General features: G+C 54.5%; 1 protein-coding gene across 2 annotated transcripts; it reads right to left on the bottom strand.

Annotated features, from left to right (window-relative positions):
- Positions 1 to 1,981: 1,981 nt before the first annotated feature.
- Positions 1,982 to 21,853, bottom strand: LOXL4 (lysyl oxidase like 4). 2 transcript variants are annotated; one of them, XM_037050786.1, is made up of 15 exons: positions 21,701 to 21,853; positions 16,977 to 17,291; positions 16,214 to 16,392; positions 15,164 to 15,369; positions 13,769 to 13,807; positions 13,377 to 13,596; positions 12,409 to 12,592; positions 12,072 to 12,226; positions 11,209 to 11,376; positions 9,739 to 9,901; positions 7,968 to 8,211; positions 6,817 to 6,932; positions 5,346 to 5,482; positions 4,811 to 4,922; positions 1,982 to 2,821 (listed from the first exon to the last, which is right to left on the bottom strand). In XM_037050786.1, exons 2-15 carry the CDS (start codon positions 17,257 to 17,259, stop codon positions 2,751 to 2,753), a joined length of 2,277 nt encoding a protein of 758 aa, XP_036906681.1. In that variant the 5' UTR covers positions 17,260 to 17,291; positions 21,701 to 21,853; the 3' UTR covers positions 1,982 to 2,750. The 2 variants fall into 2 exon arrangements, with proteins under 2 accessions (XP_036906681.1, XP_036906682.1); XM_037050787.1 differs by lacking the exon at positions 21,701 to 21,853 and adding an exon at positions 21,504 to 21,581.
- Between the last annotated feature and the right edge of the window lie 2,585 nt (positions 21,854 to 24,438).

The raw sequence follows: 24,438 nt of genomic DNA, 5'->3' as shown, positions 1-24,438 counted from the left end.
CTAGGTGGCTAGTAGCTTGTGTGTGTGTGTGTGTGTGTGTGTGTGTGTGTGTCTCTAGGTGTGTCTAGCTAACAATCAGCCATCCTCTTTCAGATTTATCCTTATAATCAGACCCAGAGAAAGGATGTGTTTTTGTTTTGGATGTTTTGTTTTGTTTTTTGCCAGTATTGAAAGCCATGCAGTGCTGCTGCTTCTTCCGTTAGTAGAGAATGTACTTTTTAGTTATCTTTTTCTAGTAGGTGGGATTGCTGGATACTGGCTAGAGATAAGAGGGCCTGCCGTGGCCCAGCATGGACTACATGGGCTTGACCAGGTGGAAATGAGGTCTTTGACCACATCTAAGCCATGCCTTCACAAGCTGAGCTGACTGGAGAGTACCCTGTAGCTGCCACTGGCTCCTTTGTTAGATGTTTGAGGAGATGAGAAGATATAATGCACTCTGCTCTGCACATATATTGCTTCGTATATGTTGATGTCTGAATCCAGGATTACCTGGAATTTGTAGAAGAAAGTCTTTTAAAATAGAAATAAATTAGGCTTCTGAAGAGCAAGCTGACGTTCCTAGCACTTTAGTTTTACTGGAACTAAAGTATGCTGAGGTGAAAATCTTGTGACATTTTTGGTTCTGTCTGGAATTCGGTGGTTGGTATTCTGTTAACATTCCTCATCTAGTTACAAGTCATGCCAGCCACCAGTCTTCCCATGCCCTTTCCTTTCAACTCGGAGGTGTAACAGCACAACCCTTGTCTAGTTTTTTTTTCTAAGAATTAGAACTGGCTGCTCCTATCAGACCTGGGATGTGGGCAGCAAGACTGAGACCAGAGCTGGTGGCCAGCTGCCTGGCCTGCTTTCCTGGCCCTCTTGGAAACTGGATCCAGCAAGAAGCTGTGGGTAACCTCCCTGCCTGAATTTAACCATCAGTCACCACATGCTCCCCCACTAGCTGCACATTCTTTCACAGACCATTAGCTGCATGTGCAAGTATAATGTTGTTACTGTTTGGGAGATGTTTGCTGGCTCCAACAGGAAATCAGTCCTTCCCTTGTTTACCTAAACTGCTGTGCCAAAATATAATGCTCCCTCTACCTAATGAAGGAGATGAGGGAGTTGAAAGAGAGAAGGTAGAGGAGAAGAAGGAAGAAAGCACTTCTTTATACTCATAGAATGTACCCCAGAGCTTGTCCGTTTTTTACTAAAGAGGGGCTGGTGCTCGTGGTGTGGGGAGAGAGCTCTATTGTAGATCTACCTCGTCTGCTCCCATTCATTTTGACTTTGCAACCTTGGTTATAAAAATTGACAACCCTTGGACTTTATTTCTGGCCTCCTACCTTTCATCCCTTAACCTTTCCAATCTGTGTTTCAGCACTGAGCCTGGGGAGGGAACTGGGAAGCAGACAGGCAGTAGGCTCCTGTCTGATCAGAGAAGTGTAGTGGGGCTGCCCGTGCGTCTTGGGCATCCCAGTCACCAGCTCAATGGGAGCGAAAGGGGTAAAGTTACTGCGCTGGGCACTGCAAAGAATCAAAGCCAGTCTTGTGTTTTTCAGTCCATAGTGAGCAACCTTTATTGGCACTGGGGTGTCAGACCTGTAAAGGTCATCTCTTAAGTGTCTAAGTGGAGGAAAGATTACGAATCATGTCCAGGAAGACCATGGGATTTTATACTGCCTGAGCAAAAGCATATCACAGTCGCATCAAGAAGGGATGGTGGCCTTTCCTAGGTTTAGTCCTTAACTAAATTAAATACTCCCCTACAGTTACACTGTTCCCCACTCTCTCGACCTGTCTTATTTCTACAGAGGTGAGCAGCTTGTTTGACCAATGTTCTTTCATTGTAAAAGTTTATTCAAGGCAAAGTTCACTTCAGAAACTTGGTCAAGACCTGCAATTTAGGCCAGTCCTGAGATGCACAGTGATCTTGAGGGGATACTTTGGGGCCTGTCAGGTATATGGCACATAGTCGTGTTTATTTTTGGCAGGGGCCTTCTCAGGGGCTATGGTCCATATTACCCAGCAGTCCTTCTCCTTGACCTTCTCTTGCTGCTCTGCAGGAACTCCCTGTCTGGCCACTGCTGCAAACTTGCCCCTTCTCAAGCACTCAGTAACTGGTGGTGTTGGCCCACCAGGAGATAAAGGGATGCCTGAGGCCTAAGCTTTCAGGGATATTAGAAATATCCATATATGCAGTAGGATTAAGGTAAGGGTGCTGCAGAACAGAAAGAGTATGACAGGTGAATTCTAAATGAGGATAGATCAAACAAGGGAATGAATTTACAAACTTCTCTGCCAGTTGTGACTTTGACACAAGTTTTGTTGCTTTGATCTTGCACAGAGCTAATTCCACCTCCTGTGTATGGGTCCTGTCTTCTGCTCCTCCAGGATCTTTGCAAAGCACCCTGTGGATGGTAGACTGGACCATCCATCCCTAAGGAACTGATTGCTCCTGAATCAGGAACTCTGGGGCAAAATCTAAGAAAGATTGGGTCTCCTTAGGAAGAAGAGCTTAGCTGAACAAAGCCTGGAGGTCATAATCTGTAAACCAAAGGCCCTTAGGGGACAGGCCTAGAGCCATCCCAAGGGAGCAATACCATCCTGGTTTGGTGATCCTGCCATCAAAAGGCTTCCTGAGCAGTTCTTGGTGCCCCTTGGCACTGGCCCCTTTCCCTCTGAGTTAGGGTTCTGTAAAGGGCATGGCTCCAGTAAGCTGAGGTATCTGATGTGTGGGCAGCAGCTGGGAGTGTGCAGTGATTGCTTCAGATGAGGTTGTTCCTGAGTCGCTGCTCCTGCTCCAGGGAGAGCTCTGCATTGGCTCTATATGAATCCCCTGTGGCCAAAGGAAAGCAGGTAAGTAGCCAACCCTACCACAGTCTCATCCCTTCTCTGACAACTTCACAAAAAAACAGACATCCTGCTGAGTTCTTCCTTTACATCGGATCTGCCATGGGCACAGATCCTGCCTGGTGTGTAGTTTCAGGGACATGAGGAAGAACAGGCTATTGGGTAGAAACAGAATAAGGCCGTCGGGTGCTCTCCTGCTCCCTCCAGATTCATTCTCTATCCTGATTTGTCCTTTCTGTGCCCTGAAGAACTGAACTGTGCCCTAGATTGCCTCACACTGGCTCCTTCATCCTCTGGTTTCTGGTTGATTTGGGTCAATGGGAAGCAACAGCAAGAGATTGCAGGGTGGAGGAGAGAGAGGCGGGGTGTTCTGTTTTGGCAGTGATGGTCTGCTCTAACCCCAGGCCAGGCTCTCCCCCAGCTCTAGCTTTCATCTGACTCCAGGACACCCTCTGCCCCCTTAAGTCTAAAGGTGAAAACAATTTTCCACTCTTGGCTTATCCCTGGATGTCTCAACACCTCTTACTTCCTTAGTCTCACTTGCAGCTCTGTAAATAGTCCATTTAATAAATAACTCAGACTCTTATCCAAGCGTGCTGTCTCTTTTCTGCAAAGACCCTGACGGGTCTGAACTGCATTGTTTTTCTTTCCCTCCTCACTGTCTTGGATTCCTTGCAGCATGCTGCCAGCATTGTGGAGGATCTGCTGTTTCCTTACGTGCAGCCTCAGATTCCAGTTGCCGATTCCTCTCATCTTCCTCTCACTGAATGACAGCGAAATCTACTCAGTCACACAAATTTCTAACCTTAGACTATTCTCTGCCTTCTCTCATCGTCTTCCATCTGTTATCAAAGTTATTTTTTGAAACATAAATCTCATGTTTTTGCTCCATTGACTAATTTATCAACGGTTCCCAGAGCCCACAGGATGGAATCTCTTCTCTTAGCAAAAACTATGATAACCCTCTGCAAACAACCTTAGTGGGTTTGAAGTGCAATAGAGAAAAATTCTCAGGTTGAGATTACCTCACTGTCTTACAGCTAGGAAGTGGTTGGAGTTGAATCTGGAAGCCAGTGAAGCCTTTTGATGCCAAATCCTATGGTCTTTCTCCTCCCTTCTCTCGAGATCCAGCTTTGAATTTCCTTCATGTGGTTACTTTCTGTCTCTGCTTGCTCAGCATTTATAGTTCATCCCAATTTGGGGTACTCAGTAGTACTGGGTTATCCATTTGCACGTCTGCTTACCCTACTAGAGAGTGAGCTGTGCATCGCACTCCTGTTTCGTTCCTACTGCCTGGCTCAGTGTTCAGCACAGAAGTGGGTCTTAATAAATGTTTGTTGACTGAATAAATGTCTGTCCCACCCCACACACACCAAGTGTGGATGTGAACACCATGCATAGCACATACAAACATTTTTAAACTTAAAGATGGAGGAATTGCTACCTTCCTTTATAGACAAGTAGAACAACCACCTCCTTACTCTGTCCCCACTGGGTCATTCCTTCCTCTTTTGTCTGATGCCACCACTCCCACAAGTGTCCTGGGCCCTGTTTTCCACGGTTCCCTTCCTGCAAGCAGTGATCCCAGCTGGAGACAGCAACCTGGATCTGGGGGACTTCTACTTTTGCCTGTGAGGCAGTCAGCTTAGAATGAAGGCAACTAAGAAAGACCATGGGAAAGGGAAGGAAAAAGTAACCAAATGGGCAAGGGAAATCCTGACTTGGCTTGAAGTAACAGGAAAGAGTAGGAATGATGGGAAACTGAGTTTACAATCCAAACAGCCCTAAGGACAAAAGGGTATAGAAGTAGCAACTATTGGGAGAGGCTTGATAGTCTGATCAGTTCTGGAAATCCTACTGGGAAGAGGTCAAACCTATCCTTTTACACACACCTTCAGGTCACACGCAGGTACACTTAGAGTCTCCCAGCTCCCCAAGCCCACACAGGGCCGGTCCCCTAGTGGCTCACGTTTACCTGTGTGGCAGTTGTGCAGCCAGACCCGCTGCCCGTCATACTTGCAGCGGCACTGCATCGCGTTGTTGGAGAAGTCTGACTCGGCCACCTCATATTTGGGATTCACAACCACCTGGAACAAGAGGAGGGGACAACTGAAAACAGGTGATCTGACTTCTGAGTGAGTTTATAGTGAATGTAATAATCCTTTACATTTTGTGTAGTCCTGCAAAGCATGCTTTTTTTTTTTTGGCTTCATTAATTCTTGTAGTCAACCCAGTAGATAAGCATTAATGTCCCTATTCTACAGATGGGGCCTGAGAAGCTGTGACTACCTACTGCCCATTCAGTCAGGACTCAAAACCCAGGTTCTCTGGATCCTGATTCCATGTTTTTTCCCCTACCGCATACATTGCTCCCTTCAAGTGCCAAGACCTGTTGGAGACCCTGACCTTATGACCCTGACCCTGACCTTCCTTCATTTGACCTCAGGGAAGTTTCTGGAACATTTGAAGGAAATAGAGTTTCTGTGGAGAATCCCTACAAGCCCCCTTACCTGAAAAATATAGTCCCCAGGGCCCACGTCTGTGATATCCACCCACTGGCAATCAATGTCATGCCGGTAGGTGTCCCAGCAGCCAACGGTCACTCCCTGCTCTCCAAAGTTGGCACATGCATAGCGTCGCTGCAGTCCTGTAAGGAAGAGGACTGAGTTATTGAGGCACTGGTTTAGGTACTCGGGACCAAGCACTCTGCTAGGTCGTCCATGTACTTCATCAGTCATTCCTCTGACCAGCCTGACCAATCAGACCCTACGTGGAATCAGATTAGGGACCTGAGGGTCAGTTACCATGTTTTACTGTGTATAATGTGCAATTTTGCCCAAATTTTTGAGGGAAAAATAAGAATGAGCATTATTCGTGGCTACAATGGTTACAAAACAGATGTAATAATTCTGTGTGTAATGCACACAAAAATGTGGGAGTGCATTGTACATGGGAGTGCATTGTACATGGGAGTGCACTGTACATGGCAAAACACAGTAAATAACCTGCCACGGCATCAGAGCCAGAGTTCCTACTGACCACGAATCCAGCACTGTAACAAAACCCATCTGTGACAGAGGTTATTTCTTCTCATGCTTGCAGGGGTGTCCAACCTCCTGGCGTCCCTGCGCCACACTGGGAGAATAGTTGTCTTGGGCCATCCATTAAATACATTGGGACACGTAGCCACACAACAATCTCATAATGTTTTAAGTAAACCTACGATTTTGTGTTGGGTCCCATTCACAGCCATCCTGGGCTGCATGCGGTCCACAGGCCGCAGGTTGGACACCTCTGCACTAGTGGAAATCCTCATTGGCCTAGAAAATGTGGTTGGAAAATTCCAGCTCTTCTGTGCTGATACATTTGTCCGTCCATCCATCTATCTACCCCTCTAAGGAGGCATTGTTTACTGTGAATTCCTAAGGGCTAGGAATTGTGGGTATGCAAATTGGAATCAGTCTATGCCCTCAAAGAATGTAGCAGAGATCAGACAGGTCTGTGACTATTACCCAAAATATAGAAGAGTTGAGTATTTTAAAACTGGTTTAAAGTGTGTTGGGAATGTAGCCCTGGCTGCTGTGACTCAGTTGTTTGAGTGCCGGCCTGCAAACCAGTCACCTGATCGACTCCTAGTCAGGGCAGGTTCCTGGGTTGTGGGCCGTGTCCCTTGAGAGGGGCGCGTGAGAGGCAACCACACATCGATATTTCTCTCCCTCTCTTTCTCCCTCCCTTCCCCTCTCTCTAAAAATAAGTAAAATCTTTTTTTAAAAGTGTGTGGGGAATATAGAGGAAGTATTGAGAGACTTTCCGCCTATCTCACAAGGTAAAATATTGATCTTTTTGCATTGCCCTGACTGCTGTTTGTTAGGCGCCAAGCCAGAGTCTCCAGGTGCCAAGGGTTATTGAGCAGGACAGAGAGGACCCCAAAGGGGTGAGGAATATGACACAGGAAGGATATGCTGGCAGGAAATGACATACCTGTGGGGCAGTTTGTGTCCTCTAGACAGAAGCTGGCCTTGTGCCCTTCGGCCACCTTGGAGCCATTGAGAGTAAGTAGGTCGTAGTGGGTGAAGACCTCAATGCTGTGGTAGTGCCTGCGGAAGAGGCAGAGCTGTCAGTCTGGCAACGAGAGTCCGTCCTCTCTGGAGAAGTTCACAGGGAAGACTGAGGCACTGGGCGCCGGCATTCCCCGGAGGAGGAGGTTATAACAGCAGGGCAGTGCCCTTCTGTCCAACCCAAGATTAGCGACCTGTGGCCGACTTCCTGGCTCCCCTACCCAGCAGCAAGGCACAGCCTCCCCCTCACCTAGGGTCTCAATTCAGGTGAGCGGTGAAGGCTCTGTCCCGGGAGCCTCCCGCAGGCTGGCGCCCAGACTCGGGGCCTAAGTGGGAGGTGGAAGGAAGGGGCACTTGGGGGCACCAACCTAGAAGCTGAGCCGCTGAGGAGGGAGCTTACTCTGCTCCCCGTCAGCCTGGGAAATTGCTACCATTGTTTCCAATCCAGTTCTAATGACAACTCTGTTCATGCTACAGGGAAGGGTGCTTATTATCTCGGCGAGGCCAAGTCCCAGAGTCGCTGCCCATCCCTCTCAGCTTTCCCCGCCCGCGGATGTGTCCTAGAGAAAAGCCGCCACTTTTCCACTCTGCCTTTGTCACAGGCATGGTCTCTCCTTCTGTCTGGGCTGGGGACTCCTGAAAGGAAAGAATGCTCAGTGTCCCCTTCTAGTACCAGTGTTCACACTCTCCTTTGAGGACCTTGATTTTGCAGCTGCAGAAACCAGCAAGCTTTTCCTGCGGAGCCAGCATCCAGAACGGGCTGTCTAAAGACAAGGCCTAAGGTTCAACGCAGAAAAGTCCAGTATCCTTCTGAGAGAGACCAGTTCTGCTGGCGGTAACTGCTCGGTTGGATGTCACTGTGGGAAACGGACCCCCTGACACCCTCGGCATGGGGACATACAGGGTCAGTGAAAGCGCAGTGGAGAGGACAAGCTGGTGTCACTGGGACTCCCCGTTGCCTAAGTGCACACCCCTCCTGGGAAAGTGTGCCCGAGGCCAGAAAATATCAGGCTGATCTGGCCCCTGGACTCCTCATTTTGTCTCTGTGGAGCCAGGGCATGGGCAGGCACTAACCTGTGGCACTGGTGCCAGATCCAGCTGTGGCGTCCTGTCTTGGGGCGGAAGTCCGCCCGGCCCAGGTTGTGGATCTGGGAGGAAAATCGCAGCAGGCGCCGGTGTCCATAGGGCCAGTCCATGTGGTCCGCAGACTGGGAGAGGCAGTTCTCCTCGTGGGCGCAGTAGAGCAGGCTGAGCGGACGGTCCTCCAGGTAGGCCGTCTCCTGCACCAGCTGGGCGTTCATCACAAGGTCTGGAGCACCTGGGCCGCAGCGGGCACGGTGGGGGTGGAGAGGTTGATGGGCTGCTCAGGGCTCCTCCCATTCCCTTCCTGCCACGGTGTTTCTGTTACCCTTCCCGGAAGCCACATGTGTCTACCATCGCCATCCCTCACTCGTGACGGTTCAGGGATGTGGAGATCCACAGCTGTTGCATGTAACAGCAAGAGAGAAAGTGTGCCTGCTCTCAGCGCTTGTCCATGTCAAAACAGGGGTCCAGTTCAGATTTTTGGCCGAGGCATCACACGGTGAGCCTGTGTGCTAACCATGGTTTATTGGATGGGCACTGAGGGTGGGGGTGGACATATGGCTATATAATGCCTGTACTGTCACGAAACATGCTCTGGAAATTCCTGTGGTGTATTTTGTGGAGAGCCAGGGTGTGCTCACTGACAAACCCTCGAGTTCCCAAGGGAAAGAAAGAGAGCTTTCAGCGAGAATAAGAAGAGGAGAGAGTAAGAGAAAGCAATGAGAAAAATCAGAGGACAAAGAGGGATGGCCACAGAAGGGGCAAGGTAGCCGTCCCAAGCTGTTGCGAAGCCTCAGATGCGTTGAGGAGCGGAGCTGCCATTCCAGGCAGAACAGAGAGGGGTACATGTTCTCAGGAAGGGGAGCCGGTGGGGAGCAGGCCCCCAGTGTGCTGTGAGCCTTAGTGTAGGCCCACTCCAGTGTCCCATCGCCCTGCAGGGCAGGGTGTGTTGTAACGTCCAGGGTTCCTCCAAGGGACGCTGGACAGAGAGAGCCCTAAAGCTCACTGACGAAGGTTAAAGATGTCTTGGCATTGAGGCTTGGTTGGAAAAAAGGTCCAGAGGCCACTTGGGTTGGTGCCAGCCTTCGGACTGGGTGGGCGTAGTTAGCACAGGCCTGGTTGGCAGGTGCCAAACAGATAGATGCCGCTGCCGCAGGAATTGGTGCATGGGACAGGCTGATGCCTAAAAATGGTCTTGGCCGAAAGCCTTTTGGGTAAATCCACAGCTCAGGAGAACACACAGGGAACCTTAGGCCCACGTGTTCTCACACGTATGTACCCTCTGCAACCGCTTTCAGACTTCCCTCAGTACAAACTGCACTAAGAAATATATTTCATGTCATGACCTAACACAGCTACATAATTCCAAGAAAAAAATACTGCCCTTACTAATAGAACTCATTCTGTTGTTTTCTGTTCTGTTTCTTTTTTATTTTTAAACTATAGGTCATGTCACGAAAATTGAAAAATATCGTCGTATATCCTTACATTTCCACATATCCTCTGCTTCAGTCCTCACAATAACTACATGAGACGGGCAGGGCAGGGTTTGTATCCCTGTGTGAGCTGTGACCTGGCCAGACACAGCTGGTAGATGGCAGAGCTGGGGTTCCAAGCCCAGCCCTCCTACAACTCCCCCATCCTGCTATCCTTGGCCTGGACCAGCCCTCAGAGCCCTCCCTGAGGGAGAGAGGTGTAGGCTTGCTTCTGGGGACCCCAGGCCTGTTTGCCCCATGGGTCTGTGGGCCCTCCCATTACTCACTGTCTGTGCAGGAGACTCCAGCAGAGAAGCGCCCTGTGCCGTGGGAGCAGTGCACGGGCCCGTGCCTTTGACACTGCTGCAGGGCCAGCTCTGTGCCTGAGCAGCGCACCCCACTCATCACCACTTCTCCGGCCCCTGCTGTCCCCTGCCAGTACCAGGTGTCCTGAGAAAAGAGGCAACACCACCCAGTCAGGGTTGGGAGGCACCTTTGGGATCATCTCCCTGACTCCCATCTATGGCTTGGACCCCACCAGACTATCCCTACCGTGCTGTGCCCAGCCTTAGCCTGAAAGTCTTTAGTGATGGAGTCCATGCCACTTTGGGCCTCTCCAATAGTAGCCATTTCTTCCATGGATTGAGGCAAAAATACACTGCCTGTGGCTTCCACTGTCCCATGTGGTCCTGCTCCCATCCCTCTCCCATGTGGCAGCCCTCAGCTATTTGAAGAGGAGGGTCCCATTCCCTTCCTGCCCACCCAGGCAGCCTGTCCCATTTCCCAGCCCCAGGTGGTCGGTTGTGCTCAGGGTTGACCCGGTTCTCCAGGTTGGGTGTGCCCAGCATTGCCCAATAGGCCAGCATGGCTGCAGTTGAAGAGGTTTGTCCATTGCAGCCATGCCCAAAGCCTCTTGATGTTGTGTGCTTGACATCTTTGACTGTATTTGACGGTATCCATTTACTTCTACTAGGACTGCCGCTCGCCTGGTCCCAGCCAGCATCATTTTCTACCTGGGCTCCTGCAACAGTGTATTTCCTGACTCTGTTTCCCTGTATTCACTTTAGTCCCCACCCCAACCCTTTGCCGAAGAGCAAGAAAGATATCTTTTAAAAATATGCACTATAGGCTTTCAATGGCCTTGCCCCTGCCCCTGCCTCCTGGACCTTCACACTTCACACCCTTCGCCCTCGAAAGCCACGCTTCACCTCTGGTCCCTGATTTCCTCTACCGAGTAGAGCTTCCTCTGGCCACAGGTCATCGCATGGGCTGTCTGTTCCTCCTCCACCTCATCTGCCTAACTTGTTAGTCTTTCCTACAGACACAGTCATGCGCCTGTTGTGTGAACACTGCACTAACGACCACCTCCCTCCCTTGGTGGACCGTTCTGTGAGGCAGGAACTACGTCTCCTGTATCCTCCGCAGCCAGCATTAGATCGGCTCAGTTCCACTCAATAATTAATTGCTGAATGTAAGGATGAATGAGTGAATGAATGGTTAGCAGCTTTAGCACAGGAAGGTTTAGAAGCAGACAGGGACCTACCTTGATAGCATGGTNTGAACACTGCACTAACGACCACCTCCCTCCCTTGGTGGACCGTTCTGTGAGGCAGGAACTACGTCTCCTGTATCCTCCGCAGCCAGCATTAGATCGGCTCAGTTCCACTAATAATTAATTGCTGAATGTAAGGATGAATGAGTGAATGAATGGTTAGCAGCTTTAGCACAGGAAGGTTTAGAAGCAGACAGGGACCTACCTTGATAGCATGGTTGGCGAAACCCAGGCCGAGCTGTCGGCAGGCCACCATGGCTTCGGTGAGCCCCCAGTGGTCACTGCACACGGCCCCCCAGCGTTGGACCCCGTTCACCTCCACCTGTACCTCCACCACACCCTCCTCAGGGCTGCGCCCACCAGCCAAGCGCACCTGCAATGGTCAGACATGAATGAGGAGCAGGGTGGCCTTCGGAGGGGGCAGCTCGGGATGCCCCGGCCGCCCACTGTGCGGCCCTGACTTGGCACGCCCCTCTCCAGTCTGTGTCCTGTGTAAAGTAGGACACTTTACCAGACAGTCCCTAATGTCCCTGCCTGCTCTAGAATCTGACTCAGAGTGCCTGTTCCCGGGCCTTCTATCCCAGCCCTTGCCCTCCTTCTCCCTGAAATCCTACCATTAATGACGACCTGCCAGTTGCAGAGGATTGCCTGTCAATAGTCCCATTCGCAGTGACACTATGAGTCAGTCAACCTCTCTTACAAAAGAGAGAACTAAGACGAGAGACACCAGAGACTTGAGTCCCCATTAGCATGACACTTGAGCCTCTCCCTGACAGCCCTGTGGCCCTCTGCCCTAGGCTCCTTCTTTCTCAGCTTCACAGGGATCCTGAGAAGGTATAATAGGAGAGCCATCCACCTAGAGAGGTGCTATTGCCCCAAGGGGCTGTGGGCCAGGCCAGGGGAGACTCAGGAGAGGGGTGTTTTTTCAAGCTGGCTCCAGCTGGGGCTCAAAGCAGAAGCACTGGCTGCCTGTCATGTTCCCCTCCCCACTGGCCCCATGCGGTGTCCTGGCTTCTCCCAGGGCCTTCCCAGCCCCCAGCCTAAGCCCATGCCCAGACCTGAGCTCACCTGATTCTGGAAGCCCATGTTTGGGACATTGCACCTGACAGCAGCATCATTCTCATGTTGACAACCATTAGGGGACCCTTTCAGGGAGGGGCATTCGCCGAGGGTCCGCTCATACCCCTTGCAGCGCACCTCACTCAGATGGATGAGCCCCAGCCCTAGAGCGTGAGGGAGAGAAATGCCATGTGAGGCTTTATATCTGTAGTCCCACAGCTGTGGCTTCCCCTCCACAGAGCGGGGAGGGGATTTATGTCCAGGGCCCTGGCACCGCAGGGCCACCAAGGGATGGACCAGTGGCACATCTAGGCCCTCCCACCCGGCCCCAGTCCTCCTCACTCACCTTGGCCCAGCTGGGCCCCAAAGAGGGCTTCCCGAGCAGAGCCGAAGCCAAGCTGGCGACACACGACGCTGGCGGAGATGAGGTTCCACCCATGATCACAGACTGTACCCCACTGGCGGTGGATGAGCACTTCCACCCGGCCCTCGCCCACCTGGGCCCCCGAGCGGAGGCGCACCCTTGGCTCCTGCTGGGCGAAAACCAGCGTCAGGGGGGCCAAGGAGGGGGCCCAGGGGCCGAGCCACTGTGGGAGTCTGGGCCAGGCCCCTTCGAGCTGGGCAGTCAAAGTCGCCTCGAGGAAGCTCTGTTTCTTAACCTCCCTCTCTTCAGTGACAAAGAGCCACTGCCATGTGATGGTAAAGCAACATCCAAGGAGCCTTGGGATCGTCTCCCTGGGCTTTACAACCCCACCAGGCAAGTTCCTTCCTCTCGCCAAGCCCCTGCTTCCTCTTTGCCCTTTGGGGTTAAACTAGATCAATGTTTCCCGAAGGGGTTTGTGAAGCGGTTTGAGAGACAGGCAGGTACACGGTATTAATTAGACCGCCTCACTGAGTGGGGAAGCTGTTTCCGCTGTATTCTCTTCCGCTCCTGCCTGTTTCATCCAGGAGACCACCTCCTGGGGGCTGCCTGTCTGTAACACCTCACCAGCACTTGCTCATTGCTTTTTATAACAAAGGGCCAGGCTCAGGTTCAATATGGGATATAGCTACAATGTAATTACTGTTTTTATGGTTACTTTCTATTCATAGCAGGTGATGTCAGCTTTCCATTTATGGTAGGGTTATATATGGTTCCTTTTAAATAAATCCAAGGCTCTCCTCCCGGTTGCACTGATACCTTTTTGATAGGGCCCACTGTCCCTCCTCTCCTGCCTGTCCTGAAGTTCCTTCCCACCTGTCCTTCCCCGAAAGGCAGAGTCCTGCTGAGAGGGGCCTGTGCCTCCCTGCTGGGGTGCAGACCAGGAAACCCACCTCTGCCCTGGACTCCTTGAGCCCAGGCTTGGCTTTTGCAGGGCGGAAGCGGGGCCCTGCCACACAGCTGACCACAGCGTGCATGCCACCCAGGCAGGCCGGCTGTAGCTTGCCACGTGCTGGCGCCACCTGCACCTGGCATTTGGCTATGTGGGGCTCCGTCCCCAGGCAGTTGACCCGGTGGATCCAGAAGGAATTCTTCTGGGTCAGGCTCTGCAGCCTGGAAGACAGGGGAGACTGTGGGTGGGGGAGGGGTTGAGGGGGGCTCAGGACTCAGGAAGGCCAAGGCACTGGGGAGTTGGGGAGGAGAATGGGAGGGGAGAGGACGGAACGGGAGGGAGGCCCTTCCTGCCACATCCTTTTGCGTCCTTCCCCCAGGATACGCTCCTCACCTAGACTTGGGATCCTTCATCTTCACGTTCCAGACCTTCCTGGGTGGGAGAAAACAGGTGTGGTGTGGAGTGGGTGCAGAAATCCTACCCCGTCACCCTGGCTTCTCACAGTTGCCCTTGAGTTTGCACCGGACTTCAGACTGTGTAAGCTCACTCACAGATCTTATTTCAGCACTGAGCTTCGCAGCAGCCCCCAGAGGGTGACCCCCTCCCGATAACAGGGATCTGCATTTTGCAGGGACTAACTGGACTAACTAACTGGACTTTAGCTCCCTGGACTAACCCCAAAGTGGGGTCCCAGGGGGGTAACTGGCCTGTCCCTGGGGCAGGCAGCCGTCAGCTTACCCTCTCCACATTCCAGATGAAGGGGCACCTTTAGGAAGCACCCTGAAAGAAGGGACCCGCGGGAGAGGTCCTCTGGGGACAGGCGCAGATTGAAAGCCTTGCTGGTGGCGGCTGCCCACCCAGAGGCTATAATCAGGGCTGCCCTCCTCGTGGGTGGTAAGTGGAGGCAGGTCAGCCAGACTCAGATGGGCAGTTAGTTCCAGGGGTGGGGGTCGGGGCCTCCATGCCAGTCACCCCCAAGGGTGGAGCAAAGTGGCCAGTCTTCAGGACCAGGGACGTAAGTCAGAGACACAGGACAGAGCGACTAAAACTGACGGGCAGGCAGGGGTAGATGATGCCTCAGATGTGCTGCAGGAGGTCTCCCCCGTGATGAGAAACATCCAGTCTTCACAGACTCGGAGCTGGGGGAGCTGTGCCTGGCCAACCTCGACAGGCTGATGCAATCTTGTGACAGTCCAGTCATGTTTCTGACAGAATGCTTTATGTCTGCTCTCCCCACAGCTGCCCCACCCCACAGCCCAGCTGAGGCCCGGCTGGCAGCAGAGCTGAGGCCATTCGCCGGGGCCGAGTGGAGATGATTCCTCGCAGGTTGGACAGGTGAGGCGCAGCTGCCCTCCCGGGCCCCGCAGCTAGTTGCTGGCAGAGCTGAGGGCAGAACTCGGCATGTCTGACGTGAGGGCAGCATCGTAAGTGTCTACAGTAAAGTCTGCTTCTTAAATCAGGGACACGATTTTACGTTCACTTGTCATTATTTTGGGAGTGTTCTGTACTATATGGCCAATTCTTTTTATCAGTTAGTTTCTGACCGTTTCTAGGCATCTCCCGGGTCTCAACGTTCACCCTCACCTTCCTCTCACGTATTCTGCAGATGCATAGCCCAGGAAACCCAGGAGCTTGGCTCCTTTGGGCCTGTTTCCCTCCCAGGCCCAACCCTCACCGCATGACCTGTCACAGACACCCAGCCTGCCAATCTCACCTCTGCAAGGTCCCACACGTCACACATGCGTGCACACAGCCTCCCCTGTGCCCTCCAGCCAGCTGCCCTCCTACCTGTAGTAGTGGCTGTCGACAGGTGCCTCGCTGGGGAAGCCCAGCATCCCGCACACCACCCTGCTGTTGTTCCTGGTCCAGCCCTGGTCACACACCTGCCGCCAGTGGCCGTCGTACCTCACCTCCACAGCTCCCTCGGTCACCGGGCTCTGCCGCTTGGCGCTGGCAAGGATGGGCTTGAGCCGCACCTCCTCCAGCCGCCGGCCCTGCAGGGCGCATGGTCACCATGGGCCCTGGGACTCCTGCCCCTGCTGAGCCCACTGCAGGTCTTCATGTGGGAGAGCTGGGGCTCAGAGTGCTTGGAGACCATGCACCCCACACAACCCCCTTATTGGACAGGCCAGGAAACTGAGGCCCAAACAGGGAGGCATTTATCTAAAGCTATGAGGCGAGCACAAGGCAGAACGTTGGTTTGTTTAGGGCCCTTTCCTCAACTCTAGAGAGAACCAGGCAAATTCGTGCCCTCGCTGGGGTCAGGATGGGAGCTCTCAGAGTTTGGGAGGCTTCCACCAGGCATAGAAGGGGTGCTGAGGATGGGCGAAGGCTAGCTGCTCGAGATCGCCAACTGGATCCTTTGCCAATAAGACCCCCCACCCTAGCCCTGGGTGACTTAGACCACGTCGAGGTCACTTAGTGGGCCAGGGCAGGCTGTCCTCGTGGATGATAGGAGCCAGGACTGGCCCTGCCTGCCCCCGTTGTTTGGCTTGGGCTGTTTTTAGCTCGGGGTTGTTTGTGCTGGGAAGAGGCAGCAATTGTGGCTGGCCTCGTGGGTGAGGCAGCCCCTTGCCCCCCTGCTGCCTCCCTCAGGGGGAGCAGCCTCAGTGCTTCCCAGCAGGCCCAGCCTCTGCTTCCCTGGCCTGCTCCGCCTCAAGCTGGGACCCTCGGTCCATGCACCTGCTCTGGGCCACTGACGGGAGTCAGGACCCAGGGACGCATCTCGGCCCATGCTCTGCTCTCTCTTCCCTCCCTCCTCCAGGTTCATCACCCGGGAGGCTCCCTGTCCCCTGACCCAACACTTAACTCCGGCCAGGGCCCTAGAAGCGTCCTCACCTGGGGCCCGAGGGCGTTGGACACTCTCTCAGAAAGATAGCCACGCTGGCGCTGGGGGTGACACACCACCCCGACGTCCTCCGAGTGGCTGCAGTCACTGACGCCCCAGCCATTAGACTCACACTGGTCCAGGGAGCTTTCTGTGCCCAGACAGCGCACATTGTCCAGCCAGATGGGTCCTGAGGGGGAGCGGGGGTGAGGCTCAGGGAAGAACAGAAGCAGATCATGGGCTAGGATGACGGGCTGCATGGGACCTTGCAGTCACCAAGTCTCCTCTCAAGCCCCAAGCAGAAAGTGGGGTGAAGAGAAGAGAGGAGTTGGTTCTGCAGGGATCTTGGTATCTACAACCCTGCTTACTGCCTCCTCTTGGCATCCGGTCCCATAGAATCTGTTTATAAAACATGCCAAGGAGGTCTAGTAATTAGACTGACCTGGTTACCCATTCGCTCATCCATCTATTTATTCATTCAACATTGGCTAAGCACCCACTGTGTGCCAGTCACTACGTGCAAGGAAGTTGAGGATTTGCTCGTGCTGATGGTAATAGTGGTGGCCTCGTTGCAAGAACGGACAGGACGGTTGGAGCAGGGGTCACTGTCAGCTGAGGCACTGAGGGGATGCCTCCTGCAGGAGGTCCTTTGAGCTGGGTATGGAAGGACCAGGGGGATCTAACATGTTCTGCTGGAGCCTCAGTGAGCCCAGCCCCCGAGAGAAGCCCACTACCATTTCCTTGTCATTTGGCTTGTCGGCGCCACTTACTCACCCTCCCCTGGGCCATACTTGGCACTGTGGGCCCAGGTCAGGGCAGTCTCAAAGCCCAGCTGGCGGCAGGCTACCGTGGCCTCCCGGAGACCGAAACTGTCGTCACACACAGTGCCCCACTGGCCCTGGTGCAGCACCTCCAGGCGGCCCTCCTCCGGCCTGCTTCCTGGGCCCACCAACCGTATCTTCGCAGTGCCCAGGGACTGTGGCCTGCAGGGAAGGATCTGGCCCAGCAGCAGGAGCAGCAGGAGCTGGGAGAGGGCGTCTCGTGGCGACCACATCATGACGACTTCAAGGGCAGCTGAGGCCAAGGCACCTGGGGAACGAGTAGGCATGACAATGATGGCCACCTCTACCCCTGACCTCAGGCCTCTCTGGCAGAGACAAAGCATGGCAGGGCCCCTCCAAGTGTGTGTGCGTGTTTGGGGGGGGGGGGTCCTGGTCTTGATTGAGTCTGGACTCTGAAGTTAGTCAATTTGGTTCAGATCTACTATTCGTTGTCATGTGACCTTGAGGAAGTTTATGTTTAACCTTTCTGAGTCTCAGTCCCTTCGCCGGCAAAGTGGGATAGCTCCTGTCTTGCAGTGTTGTTGCGTTAAATAAAATACTGCATGTGAAGTGCATAGCTCAAGCCTACCACATGATAAGTGCTCAGTAAATAGCTATTCCCGATACAGTGTTACATGTAAATTGAGGAGATGACCTACACTTTGAGTCATGGGGGACCCCCTGGGTGCCCTCAGGGCCAGAAATATCTACCCCAGGGGAGCTGCCTGGCCCTCTTTTTGATGTTCCCAGCACCCTGGCCACCCTAAGCAGGGCAGGCACATGGAATGCTGGATGGAAAGGGTCACTTGAGGGGAATGACCTCCACCACTCACTGGCTATGTGGCTTGGCCAAGTCTCCTAAAGTCTCTAGGCTCTAATTCTTTATTCTCAAAGTGAGGTGGTCGAACCAAATACAGGGTGGGGCAAAAGTAGGTTTGCAGTATAGGAAAATAATACAATGATTAGTAAATAATAATACAAGAATCCACTTTGTGTTTCACGTACTCACAGATGTAAGCCTACCTTTGTCCCACCCTGTATTGTCTGATATCTCCTTCGGCTGGGAGAGTCTGTGATGCCCTCAAGCCCTACCTCTAGGTCCGCTCGGTGCGTGATTTCTACGTTGATTCAACAAACATTCGTGGACCACCAGCTTCGGGCCGATTATTAGGCCAGGTGCTGAGACACAGAAGTGAAGATGGAAACACTACCCCTGCCCTCACGAAGCTCGGAGAAGAGGAATTAGGGAAGGCTTTCAGAGAAGGGCACCTAACCGGGCCTGGTCAGATGAATACCCGTTCTCCCAGGTGGGGAAAACTGGCATTCCAGGAAGAGAGAACAGAATGGGAAAGGAGGAAGGAGGCGAAGACGAAAGTTTGTGCGAGAGCAGGAGGAGACAGGGGCAGAGGGACACGCTGGGGCCAGATGATTAAGGGCCTTGTGCACCTTGAAGAGTTAGCCCGTCATCCTACGGGAAGCGAGTGGTGGTGGGAGGGTTTTAGGCAGTGACCCTCGCAGAGAGAGAGCTGCTGTCCTCAGGAGGCTGTAATCAGATGTTCTTTGGGTCCTTAAAGGGGGTGGGGTTGGGGGCTGGTCCTCTCTCCCTCATACAGTAGCCCCCTGGTCCTGGGGCCAGGGTGGGGCCGGAGCATAGAAGAAAAGTTAGAGCTGATGAGAGCTCTCACAGTGTCTGTAGCCATCAATGCCCCGGTCCCTCCATCGCCAGGCTCTGCTGCTGGTGGGAGCTGAGGCTGCTTGGAGCGGTGGATGGAGAAAGCGGGTGCTGGGCTGCCTGTTTTGTGCTTGCTTGCATCGTAAGAGACCGTGTTGTCAGCGGGCCCCACCACTCCTTTCCCCACAGGCTGGTATTTGGCTGAATCACTCATCCCTTCCTGCACCCAGCCCCACTGCCTCCAGCTGCCAACCCTCCTGCTTTGGCCGGCCCAGGGACTGGGTCACCGGCTGGGCTCGGGAATGCAGCTCCACTGAAACAGGGACTTTGTGTTGTGCCCCACTGCCCAGAATAGAACCAGGTGTGTAGGTGGCACCCAGCAAACACCCGTGGCTGCACGGGTGGGAGGTGCCGCAGCACAGCCCCGAAGGGCACAGACTGGGAGTCAGACTGCCTGGACCCACGTTCCACCTCTGCCAGCTGGTTTCGGGGTGGTCTGGGGCAAGTGATTTAATTCCTCCAAGCCACAATTTCCTCTGTAAAGTGGGGATAATCCAGGCACATGCCCCATAGGATTCTTGAAGGTTCAATGAATTAATACGTTTTAAACCCTCAGAAGAGCAAGCTCTCAAGTGACAGTCACTATTAGTCACAGCAGCTGGAACAGCTGCTATAGAACCATTGGACTAGGTTGGGCCCAGCTCCCCTTTGGATAAAGAAGGAACGGAAGCCACGTTGGAACACACAGCGAGTCCTCGGTGCCCCTCTCTGTGACACTCTCCCGCTTTGCCTCCTTTACCTCCGAGCCCTAGTTCTCCTGCCCCTCCTGGAGCCCTGTGTTGCCTCTTGCCCTTTCTCAGCACTGAAGCCTTGTCCTGCCTTGACCCCTCCCGTACTTTCTTTCTAGACTTGCACACTGTTTTCTTCACCCTCTGGGGGGGCCCCAGTTAGCTGTCGCCATGAGCTGAGTGTTCTCCCCTGCTTAGGATGCCCCCATTCTCTCCTCCAGCTCCCCTAAGGAGGAGGTGGCTAGCTGGGGACTAAGCCAAACCAGAGTCACTGTGTGTAGGGACCTTCCACAGATGACAAGAAAGGATAGGAAGGATTGGGCTCAGGATTCTCCAGCTTGTACGACCTAGTGGTTACATTGGGTCTGACCTGAGAGTGTACCTTGCTCCCTGTCCCCAGGAGTCATGCTGCTCCTCACTCTGCCACCAAATTGTTATGTGACTTGAGTCACGTGCTTTCTTCTCTCTGAGACGAGGTGGCCCTGTCTGACATGCTCCCATGGGCTATGGAATAGGTTGGGCAGGTCTGCCTGTGGGGCTGTAGCTGGTGTCCCACAGCATCGTGGAGATCTTATTAGAGGCTGTGGACACTCCTGGGCCAACCGGCTCCTTCCCCTCCAGGAGGCCTCCCTGGAGGCAGGGGTGGGCTTCTGCCGTGGACCCTGGTGCTCTGTCAGAGCAGCTCCCTTCCACGAAAGCTGCCCAGGAGGTGGATGGGCAGTAGGGGGACCTGAGAGTCGGGTACAGGGGAACCCCTCTTGTGAGCCTTCCTGCCCACTGCAGGTCCCTCTATAGCTTTGGCTCACACCAAACCTGTCTCCTCACATTCTCTAGCATATCCTTCAAATTCCCAGCCACCAAGACTGTGCTGTCACTGTTCCTTCCGCTCGGAGCGTCCTTTCCCTCCGTTTCAGACCCGTAAGTTCCTACAACACCCGGCTCAAACGCTACCCGTCCCATTACGCCTTCCCAGATGCCTCCTTCCTAGCACTTGGTGTGTTGGCTTCCCGTCTCCACAACCAGTCTCCACAGTGTCTCCCCATAACAGGGCCCCCCAGCGCTGCGCACAGAAAGGAGGTCCAGGCCGAGGGGCCTCCCTTAGAGAAGCAAGCAGCCTCAAAGTGGCAGCTCTTTTCCCACCTGAAGGAGACAGGGTGAGGGAAAGGATGGGAGTGGAGGTTAATAATAATAATAAGTATTACTCCATAATAGGAAAATATTTTTGGAATACTTATCTCCACTTTACAGATGAGAAGATGAAGCCCAGAGATGCTAAGTAACTTGCCCAGCTAGGACTCAAACCCGGGCAGACTGACTCCACAAGCCAGGCTCAGCCACGAGAGATGGAGGTTGGAGGAGGGGGCAGAAGGAAGCGAGGCAGGGAAATGAATGAAATTCCACCCTGTTCCTAGTTGATTTACGACCCACTGTGGTGTGCGGACACTGGCGTAGGTTCCAGTACTCGGTGCAGCCAAATGACGGATCGCGGGCCCTGCCGGCTTGAAGCAGAGAGGTGCCTGCTCCAGGTGCTGCTAAGGGACTCTGGCACCTGGCCCTGCTAGGGAGGACCAGGAACGCCCAGAGGTGTCAGCGGGAGCACTGGGGATCCTGTCCCGGAGGGCAACAGCCTCTGGGTCACTCCAAGTTCCTTCTCTACCTCTCTGAGAACGAGGTGGGGCTTCTCCTCTCAGCCCTGTTACTATCCCTGGGATCACTGATTACGGTGACCTGCAGAAGTGCCAGCCCGTGGTCTCTGAGCTCTACCTGTCCAGGCATAGGACACGTGGTAGGACACGTGGGAGTCGAAGCCCTCAGCCCACCCTCCAGCCTCTGCCTACCCCTCCCTTTCTCCTCTCCCCCTCCCTAATCAGCTCTGATCTCCTTAGTTGGAGAGCCTGGCTCTGCCCCCCTGCCTCTTTGTCCCCCAAGTCACAGGAGTGACATTTGTTTCTGCCTCATACCTTCCCCTGCCTCTTCCCTGGGTGAGAAGGCAGAGAAATGGTTACAGCCGGCCACTCACAAATTAGACGCGCAGGCACCCTGAGGCCAGGGCAGTCCTGGGGCCAAGCTCCTCAACTTGGTGACTTCTGTTGGAAGCAAGCTAGTAAGCAACTGGGAGCGAGGCTAACTGTCCAGACACCCACATCCCTCCCAGCGCCCAGCCTTCAGGAACCCTCAGAGGCTTGCAAACCCACAGAGAGACGGAAGTAGACTTACAGGACAGCCACAGACAGACCCAGGGCCAGAGCCAGGGCCAGGCAGGGGCTCACCAGCTGGAGCACGGTTGGTCCGGGGCTGGGCAGGCGCTGCAGCGAAGCAGCGCTAACAGGCCTCCTGGGGCGCCTGGGGTCCTTTTATCCTGCTGGGCCACGGGCGCCCCCCACCCAGCAGGGCGTGGAGGAGGCCCCGCAGGCCCCGCCCCCGGGCGGCCCGGGAGGAGGCCGGTGCCCCGCCCCGCGGCCCCTCCGCCCTGCTCCCCTAGCAGGCAGGCCAGCCGGCCAGGGTGGCGAAGTGCCAGCCCTCAGAGGCTGTGTCCCTGGCCTCACGGGCCTGCGGAATCCCGGGATCCTTAAGTTGCGGGGGGTCAGAGGGGAAGGAGAACTGTTTTCCGTGGAGGCAGCTGGCTTGCTGCAGCAGGAGGGGTGGTGGGAGGATCTGAGTTCCAGTGAAAGGACAGTGGCTCCGTGCCAGAGGGCTGCATCTGCCAGAGCGCAATTCTGGCCTTGCGAGTCCCTGTGCGGGGCAGGGAGGCGCAGTTTCCTTCTCTGCAAAATCAGGTGATAGGCCCACGCCCAGAGCTGACATGGGGATTACATTCTGTGGCTCCCGGAAAGGTGCCAGTGGGCCCTTCCCATAGAGATGCCTCCCAGTCGGTCCTAGGGTGCCTGGTTACTTAGGACAAGGCAGGCTTCCTTCCGGGGGTGTGGACGGCCGTAAGGGGGCTGCGTTCAAAGGATCCAGCTAGTGTGGCGCAGGTGTGCTCTCTCTGGAGTAACAGGCCGTCCTCTGTGTTGCTGTGGTCCCTCAAAGTTTATTCCATGGGCTTGAGGCCTCTGTTCTGCCCATTGTGCAGTTGAGAACATTGAGTCCCAAGAGACACAATGTGCTCCCCAAGTCACCAGGAAACCTTAAACCCTCCACTACCAGGCCTTACAGAGTGGAGTGGGGTAGACCCTGGACAGGCTTGTGGGGAAGGGTGCGTGTGAGGGGTGGGGTAGGGGGAAGCTATGGAATAAGATGAAAGCAGAAAAGGCTAAAAGAACAGAGTCCGCAAAATTAGTTGAGCACCCAGGTGCCAGTCTCTTTCCTTCACATTCTTTCCCGCGGTGCCGGTCTGTCCCAGTGCCTCAGTGCGCCCATCTGTGAGATGGGGAGCTCTAACCTCCATCTTCCTCCCTGGGCTCAGGCCAGTACGCTCTGGCTTCCCCTCCTCCCTCCCTTGCCTGTCATTCCAAGGGCTCGTCCATTCAGCAAACCTTTGTTGATTTTCTCCTGCGTGCCACACAGGGGGCTGGGCTGCTAGACCTGTCCGGGTGGGTGGGTGGGTGGTGGGAGGGGCCTCCCGAGTCTGGTCCGGGAGGCAGATGTGTGAACAGACACCACCACAGACAGAGACCCATTAGAGCCAGGATGGCAAGGCGGGCCTTTCTGATCCCTGGGTGACACACTGACTTGGCTGCCAGAGGACTGCCGTCCCCCCCTGGCTGCTCACGTCTCAGATGTCCCCCCAGTGCCCTTGCCCTGCCCCAAGTGGGTCCAAAGCATTCCCTGAAATGAATCAACAGGAAAGAATGCTCCCAGCCTTGGGTCAGTAGCAGCAACAGCAGGGCGGCCCCGCCCCTCCCCCAGGGACAACGAGGTAGCTATGGGCTGTGGTGCCAGGTAGGCCTTGGCCCCTCCCCATGCCTGGCCACCTCTCATGCCCAGCCAGCAATAACACGGAGGGCTCGGAAACGTGGTGGGCCCCGCCTGCTGCCAATCACCCGGCTGGCCTGGCCGCCCAGAGCTAAAAATACCCTGGAAGCCAGGGCTGGCCCAGGTTAGAGCCCAGTGAATGAATGGACATTGCCCGGAAGCCCTTCAGCAGCAAAACTCTGGGCAGGGGCGGAGGCTGGGGAGCAGTGGGAGGAGAGATCTCCCAGGGGGTCCCTGTGAGCACCTTTCCTTGAGAAGTGAGGGGCCCAGGCCCAGGCCCAGGCCTAGCCCCGCAACGTACTGGTGGCAGGACTGTCTCAGCTGAGTGGCCATCTCCTCATCCTGAAATGCTGTTGCTGTGGCGGTCAAATGGGACAATTTGACTGGGGGTCCCATTCATCTTAACAAGCGTGGACGTGATGGAGACTGCCCACCTCCTCCTTCCTGCCTGACCGCTCCCGGCCGGGGTGGCATTGAGCCCCTGGCTGCCCTCCTGATGTCCTGGTCGGTGTCCACCTCGACTCTGGGAGCCCCTCACACTTCTTATCCATCTCCACCCCCAGATTCCCCCAGGTGCTCAGCAAGTGCTGGTGGGCTGAATAAGTGGGCCCACTTTGGGCTGGTCCTTAAGCCAGAGCCGGGGACATGGACACAAGCCAGATGCAGCTGGGGAGAGAGCCCCGCCATCAGCCAACCGGCAAGGCATCGTAGCCACCGTCAGGGCTGGCAGGGTGCGGCAGTTTTCGGTCTGTTATTTCATTTAAGCCGCTTCAAACCACTATGGATGATCCTGCCATCGCCCTGCTTTTACAGATGATGAAACTGGGTCACAGAGAGGTTGCACGATTTTTCCAAAGTCACACAGCTGTTCCTGGCAGAGGGTAGCAAGGAGTAAACTGCAACGGAAGCACAGGGCTGTGGGAGTCCAGAGGAAGGAAGGCGGAGGATCAAAGGCCTCATAGAAGGAGCAACTTGGGAATGAGGTGGGAGACTGGGGTGGTCATGGATGCTGTTTTGGAAGCCATGGAGCACTGTACAGG

Source organism: Sturnira hondurensis, unplaced genomic scaffold (assembly GCF_014824575.4).
Source record: "Sturnira hondurensis isolate 20B ecotype Veracruz unplaced genomic scaffold, ASM1482457v3 Scaffold0006849, whole genome shotgun sequence".
NCBI classification, from domain to species: domain Eukaryota; kingdom Metazoa; phylum Chordata; class Mammalia; order Chiroptera; family Phyllostomidae; genus Sturnira; species Sturnira hondurensis.
The sequence above is the reverse complement of the archived record's forward strand: the minus strand, read 5'-3'. Positions and strand labels throughout refer to the sequence as shown.